This window comes from Pelobates fuscus, chromosome 3, assembly GCF_036172605.1.
Source record: "Pelobates fuscus isolate aPelFus1 chromosome 3, aPelFus1.pri, whole genome shotgun sequence".
Lineage (NCBI taxonomy): Eukaryota > Metazoa > Chordata > Amphibia > Anura > Pelobatidae > Pelobates > Pelobates fuscus.
Genome location: NC_086319.1, coordinates 123,183,087 through 123,194,612, shown reverse-complemented (window position 1 = coordinate 123,194,612; position 11,526 = coordinate 123,183,087). Strand labels below are relative to the sequence as shown.

Below are 11,526 nucleotides of genomic sequence, written 5' to 3'. Positions count from 1 at the left end.
ATCAATACACCCCCCTTAATTAATACACCCCCTTAATTAATACACCCCCCTTAATTAATACACCCCCCTTAATAAATACTCACTCCCCCCTTAATTAATACACCCCCCTTAATTAATCCACACCCCCTTAATTAATACACCCCCCTTAATTAACCCACACCCCCTTAATACACCCCCCTTAATTAATCCACACCCCCTTAATTAATACTCACTCCCCCCTTAATTAATACTCACCCCCCTTAATTAATACTCCCCCCTTAATTAATCAATACACCCCCTTAATTAATACACCCCCCTTAATTAATACACCCCCTTAATTAATACACCCCCCTTAACACTCACTCCCCCTTAATTAATACACCCCCCTTAATTAATACTCACTCCCCCCTTAAAACACCCCCTTAATTAATACACCCCCTTAATTAATACTCACTCAAACCTTAATTAATACACACCCTTAATTAATACACCCCCTTAATTAATACTCACTCCCCCCTTAATTAATACACCCCCCTTAATTAACCCACACCCCCTTAATACACCCCCCTTAATTAATCCACACCCCCTTAATTAATACTCACTCCCCCCTTAATTAATACTCACCCCCCCTTAATTAATACTCCCCCCTTAATTAATCAATACACCCCCCTTAATTAATACACCCCCCTTAATTAATACACCCCCTTAATTAATACACCCCCCTTAATACTCACTCCCCCTTAATTAATACACCCCCCTTAATTAATACTCACTCCCCCCTTAATACACCCCCTTAATTAATACACCCCCTTAATTAATACTCACTCAAACCTTAATTAATACACCCCCCTTCATTAATACACCCCCTTAATTAATACACCCCCTTAATTAATACTCACTCCCCCCTTAATTAATACACACCCCCTTAATTAATAAACCCCCCTTAATTAATACACCCCCCCCTTAATTAAACCTCCCTCCCCTTTATCCATTATCCCCCCCCCTTTAATTAATTTAGCCCCATCACATAAAATTACTACTTACATTTTATTGATGCCTTGACCGACTGGGTCCCTCACCGCCCGGATCCTTCCGCTGAAGATCCGTGAAGGCGGGCTGACGGCGCTGCGCACGACGTCATCACGTTGCGCGACGCCGCGGCCCGCAACACTCCTCCCCTTCTCATCCATGTAAGTCCTGCCGGGCCGCAAAGGTGCTGCGGCTGTGCGCAGCGTAATGATGGGGGCCGGGGGGTGACACATGACACCGGACGTCATGGCACCCCACTAGTCAGTGGCACCCGGGGCGGGCCGCCCCCTCCGCCCCCCCCTTAGTACGCCACTGACTAGCAGCAATTCTTGTCAAAAAGGAAACACTATAATCAATAGCTGTGCTAGTGAGGGAGAATCATTTCAGTTTAACTAAATAATATACTGTAACATTGGCGAAAGTCCCCCCCCTGCCAGAGATAGGAGAGTTCGGTGGTAAATGGGTTACAAACCCGACAAGGTATCACGGTGTTCTGGCAGTAGCTGGGGCAGCCGAGGAAAATGCCCACACGGATCAGTTCAAGGTCTGTCGGCTGTGGGGCAGGGTGGAAGGCACTTCAGCCTATGCCCTGTGTGGGAATGTCTCGAATGCCAGCATAGCTGGCCCTGCCGATGGAGTCCCTGGGCCTGATTCCAGCTCTTACGGTCGTCAGCGAGGCTTTCTCTTGTGCACTGTCTTGGTGTGCAGCGTGATCTTTGCGATGGGTAGGAGCCGCTTTCCGTGTCGTTTGCTTGGTGGTGTAACTCGTAGGCTGGAGAGATCGCCGCTGTCGACACCATCTTGTGGCTGACGTCATGTGAGGGACTGCCGTTCTGTGGTGGTGTCGCGCAGATGGCGCCCGACTTGAGTACTCATCTGGTGACTGAGCTGTTTTCGGCTTGTGTTTGTGAGGGGGATTCCCGCCTATTTGCTGTCGTGTTGCCGGGCGGATCCATGCCGCTACCTCCCTCAGCGCCCTCGTGAAGGCCTGTCTCTGGGTGTAAAGTGTAGTCCACAGACTGGCACACAGCCTGCCGTAGAACTCCTCTATGCGCTGGGGTGGCATGTGGAGTGTGCGGTTCCTGGCAGACTGTGCCTGTGCCGCCATCTTGTTTGGGACTTGGCTGTTTCGTCTCGCTTTTGGTGTTGCTTCTCGTGCTGGTCGTGGTGTGGGGGTAATCGTCCCCAGCGAGGACCGGGATGACCCCCGCCGGTCCAGAGGGGGGGGGTTAAAGGTGAGTACTGTGAGGGAATCATCCGCGAGGTTGCCATCCAGGAGAGCGTCCGCCTCTCCCTGGCTTGATCACGGTTAGGCCTCAAGCTGGAATTGTGGGGACCCGGTGAGTTGCTGGCATATGTTTCATACCAAAATGATTCCCAGGGTCTCCCCCACTCTGTAAACACCTTCCCAGCAGTGTGCGTGCGATGGATCGGGGTATATCCCCCGTTTTAGTAGTTGGTGTGCAGGAGCTGTCGTGAAGCACGTCCACCCTGCTAGGAAGCTAAGCTCCGCCCCAGCAAATCATGCATTTTTTAGATTCAAACTGCAGAGAAGACAGTGAATTAAGTGCTTATGTTTACATGTCTCCTTAAGGACTGCACACATAACAAATAATGTATAAAAAGTACATGCATTCCAACAGTCTCGTTTTCGGTGGGACAGTCATGATTTTGCAGTCCTGTTCTTCAGATCCCTGGCATCCCATATCTGGGGACACCAAGGGCACCACACCACAAGTGTCTCACTTGATGTGTTCATGCTGTGCAGCAGACACTAGGACTAGCACTTCAGCACCGCTTCCCATATGGTCCTAAATACTGGGTGCCCAGTAGGCAGAATACCTGTGAGCCGTCCATTGTGGGCATTACAAATAACATGAGTTGTGTAACTTATGATGCCCCCTCAGAGCTCCGGCCTACCCCATCCTAATTCTCCCTTCCCATTTGTTGGGAGTTTTGAGAGTAGAAAGCAAAGAATTAATAAAACACTCCAGCATGCAGAAATCTCGAGTCATCCTTAAAGGAAATAGCAAGTGGATAGCAAATAACTAGAGAATGAATCACAGAACAAGGCATAACAAGGTTATATGTACATTGTGTTCCTAAGATTTACATTTACATACAAACCTGGAAATCTGGAAAGAGTGTTAACAGGAAACTAAACAGTCCAAATGTTGTAAGCCACTCAAACACGGCCCCTGCTAAGTGGACATTCTAGGAGAGAGCACACAAGACATGTATGGTTTTCAGTAGAATTAGATCAGGACTAATTTTCACTTTTTATTTATTTATTTGGAAGACTAAATCTATAAGAAGTCATGAAACAGGAATATAACCTAAAGAGAAAATACACTTTTATTGTTATCTATATAGCTTCCTATATTTTTGGATATAATGGAGTAAATACGAGCATTTTATTATGATTTAAAATAGATGAAATGCTCCAAAATTCTAATCTCCAAATCTTTTCCACAGTTAAAATTCAACTTTCACCAACCCATAACCCAAAAAAGACAATGGCACCCCTTAGACACTCAATATAAGTCTAGATTTACTCTACCTAGGGGCTAAGCTTGAGCTTGAAGCTGGTCTTTGGCCTGATCCTGCACCTAGCCCATCTTTCTGGCCTTTTCAGGAATTCCTGCCAGGGCTTACACTCCCAAGAGATATGTTGGGCCCAGATCTAAAGCTGGGACCATACTTCCTCCCCACCATGACAATAAAACCCCAGAGACACATGGATCCCCAGACCAAGATAAGTACAGAGATTACATGAAACAGACTCAGAGACATATGACGATACATAACTGCATAAATGCAAGGTGTTTTTAAACTCCTCACAATTCTCACTTTAGAGGAACACTATAGGGTCAGAAACACAAACATGTATTCCTAACCCTATAGTGTTAAAACCAACATTTACCCCCCATGGTCCCCTCTTGCCCCTCTAAATATAGCACAATCTTACTTTTTATTTCAGTCTGCTGCTGCTGGCTCTGCCCCTGATGTGCCTGCTTTGCTTACATCATCAGAAGTGGTGATCTGAACCAATCACCATGATTTCACAGGAAAGCATTGGATTGACTGAGACTGTCAAGGAGGAACACAGCCCTCGCCAATCAGCATCTCCTCATAGAATTGCATCGAATCAATGCGTCTCTATGAGGAAAGTTCAGTGTCTCCATGCAGAGGGTAAACATAGAAACATAGAATGTGACGGCAGATAAGAACCATTCGACCCATCTAGTCTGCCCAATTTTCTAAATACTTTCATTAGTCCCTGGCCTTATCTTGTAGTTAGGATAGCCTTATGCCTATCCCACGCATGCTTAAACTCCTTTACTGTGTTAAACATTGAATGGCAATGCTGCACACTGTGCAGCACTTCCCCAGAAAGATAGTGGCTGGGGAGGTGTCCCTAGGCTGTATTCAGAGCCGGCTCTCTAATTAGGTGGTTTAGGCGGCTGCCTGGGGCCTCGTGGCCGCCTAAACCTCCTGAGGGCAGACTGTGTTGGTTCCTCGGTCAGTGACTGAGGAGCCAACAACAGGAGGGAGACGGTGGCTTGCCTGGTATGCCGCCGGGTGCGAGGCCCCTCCTGCCTGCCCGGCCAGCCATTGCAGACACAGGTCTGCAGCTCCGCAATGAGCAGAGCTGCAGACCATGTGTCTCGAAAACTGGCTGATCAGAGCGTTGCCACGGGTTACTATGGCAACACTCTGACAGGTCTCGCGAGATACAGGGTCTGCAGCTTTGTGGAGCTGCAGACCGGAAGTAATGGCGACCAGACCACCAGGGATCCCACTGGACCACCACGCAGCCCACACTGGACAACCAGGGAGCCCACTTGACCACCAGGCAGCCCACACTGGACCACCAGGGAACCCACTGGACCACCAGGGAATAAATTAAGGTATGCAGTCCCCTCACCATATGAATTAAGGTATGCAGTCCTCCTTCAGCATCACCCCCCTCAGCATCACCCCCACCCTCAGCATCACCCCCCTCCCTCAACATCACATCCCCTCCCTCAACATCACCCCCTCCCTCTCACATCATCCTCTCCCTCTCAAATCACCCCCCTCCTTCACACCATCACCCCCTATCTCACATCACCCCCTCTCCCTCTCACCATCAGCCCCCTCCCTCTCACATCATTCCCTCCCTCACATCACCCCCACTCCCTCTCACCATCACCCCCCTCCCTCAATATCACCCCCTCCCTCTCACATCATCCTCTCCCTCTCAAATCACCCCCCTCCTTCACACCATCACACCCTCTCTCACATCACCCCCCTCCCTCTCACCATCACCCCCCTCCCTCTCACATCACCCCCTCCCTCTCACATCATCCCCCTCCCTCTCACCATTACCCCTCTAATACTCTCTCACAACCCCCCTGTCCATTTAACCCCTTTGCCCTGTCACGCTCTCCCTGCCACTGGTACCCCTTTATTCACCTTGTCATAGTCACCAGTTGAAGACATTCATTATACACACAGTCAAGAAACATAGCTTTGCCATAAACACAATTATTATTATTATTATTTTATTATTTATATAGCGCCAACAAATTCCGTAGCGCTGTACAATGGGTGGACTAACAGACACATAATTGAGATCAGACCACTGGACGTACAGGAACAGAGGGGGTTGAGGGCCCTGCTCAATGAGCTTACATGCTAGAGGGAGTGGGGTATAGTGACACAAAGGGTTAAAGTAGGGGAATTAAATAGTTTGTTAGAGAAGGGTTTATTGAGTGCTGGTAGGTCATTTTTGACAGTTGCAGGAAAGGAGTCATGAGGTGGGGGATGAGAAGCCTGCTGACAGTTTAATTGATACGCTTTAATGAAGAAGTGAGTGGAGGCTGGGTGAAAGTCTGATTGAGGAGGGAAGGGAGTTCCACAGAATAGGTGCAGCCCTAGAGAAGTCTTGAAGGCGAGCGTCAGAGGTGGGGATCCGGGCAGTGGATAGGCGTAGGTCTTGGGATGAGCGCAGGGGTCTCGACGGGACATACTTGTGTATGAGGGAGGATAGGTATGTTGGAGCAGCATTATGTAGGGATTTGTAAGCAAGCGCCAGAATTTTGAATTGGGCACTATATCTAACTGGAAGCCAATGCAGGGACTGACAGAGCGTGGAGGCGTGGAAGGTGCGACCGGACAGGAAAATGAGCCTCGCAGCCGCATTCATTATAGATTGCAGCGGTGCAAGCTGGGAACATTTAAGACCGGTGAGAAGGGGATTGCAGTAGTCGAGGCGAGAGAGAACAACAGCATGAACCAATATCTTAGCCGCGTCCGGCGTTAGATATGGGCGGATGCGCTCTATGTTCTTGAGTTGGAAGCGACAGGATTTGACTATCGATTGGACATGGGGAGTAAAAGAGAGGTCAGAATCGAAAAAGAACCCCTAGGCCTGCGAGGTAGAGGTGATAGTAGCGCCGTTGACTTGGATGGAGACAACAGGAGTAGTAGCACTTGAGGGAGGAAAAACAGGTTGAGTTTAAGGAAGTGAGCAGCCATCCAGTTGGAAATAGCAGAGAGGCAGTCAGAAACACGAGTCAAGGTGGGCGGAGAGAGATCAGGGGAGGACAGGTAGATTTGCGTGTCATCTGCATATAAATGATATTGGAAACCAAAGGAGCTGATGAGTTTACCAAGGGAGGCAGTATAGATAGAGAACAATAGGGGGCCGAGGACAGATCCTTGGGGGACGCCGACAGAGAGGGGTTGGGGAGAAGAGGCAGAACCAGAGAAAGAAACACTGAAAGAGTGCTGGGAGAGGTAGCAGGAGCACCAGGAGAGAGCAGTATCCCGTAGACCAAAGTTACGAAAAATGGGAAGAAGCTGTTGATGATCAACAGTGTCAAATGCGGCAGAAAGATCAAGGAGGATTAGGATAGAGTATTGGCCGTGAGATTTAGCAGCAATTAAATCGTTGGATACTTTGGTCACAGCAGTTTCGATAGAGTGACCAGCGCGGAATCCAGACTGAAGGGGGTCAAGCAGAGAGTTGGATTCGAGAAAGTCTGTCAGTCTGGCGTACACAACTCTCTCGAGGATCTTGGAGGCAAATGGCAGTAGCGAGATAGGGCGGTAGTTGGATGGGGAGTTAGGATCAAGGTTGGGCTTTTTCAGAATCGGGGTTTCGGTTGCATGTTTGAAGGGTGAGGGAAATGTGCCAGAGGAAAGGGAGAGATTGAAAATGCTAGCGAGAGGAAGAGCAAGAGAGGGAGACAAAGTGCGGATGAGATGCGAGGGAATAGGATCGAGGGAGCAGGTGGTGGGGCGGGAGGACAGGAGCAGAGCAGAAACCTCTTGTGCTGTAGCAGGTGCAAATGTGCATAGGATGGCAGGGGGAGTGGGGTTGGGTGATGTAATGATAGGGGTAGGAGAGAGATTAGAGATCTCTTTCCTGATTGTAGAGATCTTCTCAGTGAAATGAGATGCAAAGTTTGTGGCGGACAAAGTGGTGGAAGGAGGGGGAGTCACAGGGCGAAGAAGAGCATCACAAGTGTGAAACAGGTGTTTGGGTTGATGGGACAGTGTGCTTATGAGGGTTTTAAAGTAGTTTACCTTTGCAGAGGAAAGAGCCATGCTGTAGGAGCGCAGCATAAATTTATAGTGGATAAAGTCAGATGCAAAGTGAGACTTTCTCCAGCAGCGTTCAGCAGTTCTGGAACATTTTTGGAGGTAACGGGTCAGCTAAGTGTGCCAGGGTTGTAGTTGGGGGTGCTTGCTGCGTTTAACTGTAGGAGGTGCCATGATGTGAAGTTGAGAGGAGAGAGTGGAGTTGTAGAGTGAGGTTGCAGAGTTAGGGCAGTTGAGATTGAGATGGGTAAAAGGAGTGTTTGGAGTGTGGTGGAGAAGTGCTTGAGATCGAGGGAGTTGAGGTTTCTGCGAGGTTGGAGAGTTGATGGTGGTGAAATTTTGGTATGGGGTATGCAGATGTTGATGGTGGTCAGACAAACGAAATGGAACAGTGGAGAGATCAGAGGTGGTACAGAGATTGGTGAAGATGAGGTCAAGAGTGTTTCCTGCAGTGTGAGTTGCTGAGGAAGAAATCTGTGTGAGTCCAAAGGAGGAGGTTACAGAGAGCAGACGAGAGGCATCAGGGCAGTTGAGCTTGTTGATAGGGATATTGAAGTCCCCAAGTATGAGAGAGGGAGTGCTAGAGGAAAGAAAGTGGGGTAACCAGGAGGAAAAGTGTTCAATAAATAGTTTAGGGTGACCGGGGGGGGGGGGGGGGGGCGATAGATGATGGCAATTCTTAAAGGAGTGGGCTTAAAAAGGCATATAGTGTGAACTTCAAAAGAAGTAAAGGATAGGGCAGGGGCAGTGAGGATAGGTTGAAAGGTGCACTGAGGGGAGAGAAGGATGCCTACACCACCTACTTTACAGTCGAGTCTAGGAGTATGGGAGAACTGTAGACCACCGAAACATAAAGAAGCAGGAGTAGCGGTATCGGATGGGGACAGCCAGGTCCTAGTGAGTGCCAGTATTGTGAGTGAGTTAGAGATGATGAGGTCATGTATAGCTGTAGATTTGATGTTACTACAAATGGAGCGAGCGTTCCAGAGTGCACACTGAATTTTGGTAGAGGAGGATAAACTGCAGGGTATTTGGAGGAGGCTTGCATGGTTTCTAGTTATTTTGGTGTGAGCAGATGAGGTGTGGGGCCCTGGGTTGGGAGAGACGTCACCAGCTGCCAGAAGTAGGAGGAGAGATAGTGACAGGAGGTGTGAATGGGTTTTATATGGGCGGCGACTAGGGTGAAATTGGGTTAGAGCAGGAGAGAGAGAATAGAGAAATTAGTGCAGGGCTTGAGATGAGAGAAGGGGGGAGTGTAGCAAAGAGGGATTAATGTAAATGTGAGTGTGTTGTTGAGGGAAGTAGGTGGAATGGGATATTTTGATTCTGGGGGAGATAAGAGAGAAGGAGAGGAGGAGAGTATAGAGCATTGCACTGTTCAGGTTTGATAGAAGTGGTCTTTTAAAACTGTGACTGTGGAAGACAGAGATGATAGGGTCAAAACAGGACTGCAATAAAAGCTATGGAATGGAGATGCACAGAAGAGGTGAGGATTGGTCAAGCAAGACATTTGGGTGGGTATCAATAAAATAAGGGGGGGGGGAGCAAAAATAACAGAGAAAGTCTTTAGCGATAAGCAGAATGTTGAATAACATTTAAGTTAACAAACCAGTGATGAGCAGGACAGGAAGCAACTAGCCTTAGCATGCAGGACAAGACAAACTGCAGAATATATGCATGTATGTATGAGCAAACACACACACACATATACATATATATATATATGTATATATATATATATATATATATATATATATATATATATATATATATATATATATATATATATATATATATATACACACACATATACATATATTAAAGAACAAGCACACCCAGTTAAGATACAATGACAAAGAAATAGTGGTTAGAGATACATAGTTTAAAAATATGCAAGTGGTTAAAATTCAATACAATTATAGTGTCCAGTATTAAGAGTAGATAGTTTCCTCCATAGTCTACAATGCACAAAGGCTACAGGCAGACCCCTATACATACAACACACTTCAAGCAGCTACCCCATACGCATACATGCTCACAGGCAAAAACGCAAACATGCTCACAGAGACATACATTCACACACACACACACACACACACACACAATGATACTCTCTGTCAGACACACTCTCAGGCACATACACAGGTAAACTGTGCATCAATGTGTATATGTGACAGCATGCATGTATTGCAACTCTATTTTATTTACTCTTTTGTTAGTGGGGCCTCATGTTTGAGTTTCACCTAAGGCCTCATAAAGTCTAGAGCCGCCTCTGGCTGTAATGTAAACTCTGCACTTTCTCTGAAGGGAAATGGTTATATTCATCAGAACAAACGGAAGAGAACAAATAAGCTGTAGTTTTTCTGGTGGCTATAATGTCCCTTTAATAAAGAAACTTGCTTTTAATTATCTGGGATTACATAAAGTAAAATAAATATTGTTAAGTAGATTCTCAGTGAAATACTAGTAAAAGTTACCTCTACAGTTGGGTTTCCAATTTCACCTTTCACGAGCCCATATATGACGCATGAAAACACTGCAAGCATGTTATCTTAAGGAAGTCAACTATGACATTTAAAATATCTCTATCTATCTATCTATCTATCTATCTATCTATCTTTAATTACAACTTGTGTAGCTGTTGTAGCCTAACTTGTAGAAATTGATTATGAAGTGACCACAGTTTGCTGTTTAGTAAACAAAACAAACCATCATTAGCCTCTTTACCCCTTAAAGACGCTAGACCTACATTTTTCATCATTGCAGTCCTCCCCATAAGGACCTAGGATGGAAAATGTCTGTCCAATACTAAAATTAACCTCAGTTTGCCACAACTGCAGCAGTAAAAAACACTTTTAAAAAGTTTAAACAAAGTTTTAAAATAGTAAAACAAAAGTTGTTAAAAGTTTTAAAAAAGTTTAATAGTTAAAAAAAAACTTTTAAAAAGTAAAAATAACATTTTAAAAAGGGGAAAAATGCATATTACCTCTACACTTGGTACAGGCTAGCAAACAAATGATCCCACGTTAAGGTTTAAAATATGCCTTTTGAAATACCCTTGGATGTCTTCTTTAAGAAATAGTATGTATTTTTGGGGTACTTGGAATAAGCAGCCTGCTAAAATATTTCAAAATAGAATAGGGACCCATCAAAACCATCTATGAAAATTCACACTTAAAAATCTGAAATTGACTGGTCTCTTTTACAGCTCTGTAACATACTGTGAGCATACTTAGGGGGAATTAATGACAGCGGCACTTATCAAATGTGCGACATTCCCAGCAAAACTGCAACATGAATGTAAAATTTTTTTGTTTTTTTCTCACCACATAATTTGAAATAAATTGGCCAAAAAATGGTGGCAAGTAAAGGTATAATATATGCCTAAAAAGATACCATGGAGTGTCTGCTTTCTCAAATGGAAGGTCTTTGTGGGGTGATTTGAACAGTCAAACTGCTATAATGCCACAAAATCAGATATAGGACCATCTATGAAAATTCCAACTATAGAAACTGAAATACCTTGGTCTCATTTATGGCATTGTAGCTGACACAGAATAGTGGCAAAGGGGTATCGTTGTACTCAGCAGATGTAGCTGAACACAATATGAGTTTCTGTACAGGAATAGCAAACACCAGCTTTACGAAATACACATTACAAAAACCTTGTTATATGTGTATATGCCAAAATAGAGAAAAAAAACACAATTTTACTCCAATATTTAGCAGAGATTGGCAGTGAAATTACTACGTAAAAAGTGTCAAAATAACCTTAGATAAATAGCCTGTGATGTCTACTTTATATTAATATATACTTTTGTATGGCAATTTTGTTTTCTGTGATGGGAATTAAAATTCCAAGACAAACATACCAACTTCTAAAATTGTTTCACATTGATGTTGAATTGATGTTGAATTGCTTTTGCA

At 45.4% G+C, this 11,526-nt stretch overlaps 1 protein-coding gene across 1 annotated transcript in view; it reads right to left on the bottom strand.

The window, feature by feature from the left end:
- Window positions 1–2,985: 2,985 nt before the first annotated feature.
- Window positions 2,986–11,526, bottom strand: part of LOC134601666 (DNA damage-regulated autophagy modulator protein 1-like) — a 432,307-nt gene continuing 423,766 nt past the window's right edge. The window contains exons 9-11 of the mRNA XM_063446182.1: window positions 10,077–10,135; window positions 3,136–3,222; window positions 2,986–3,024 (exon numbers count right to left, since the gene is read on the bottom strand). Of these exons, the coding sequence (XP_063302252.1) occupies window positions 2,986–3,024; window positions 3,136–3,222; window positions 10,077–10,135 (185 nt within the window). The remainder of the gene's footprint in view (window positions 3,025–3,135; window positions 3,223–10,076; window positions 10,136–11,526) is intronic.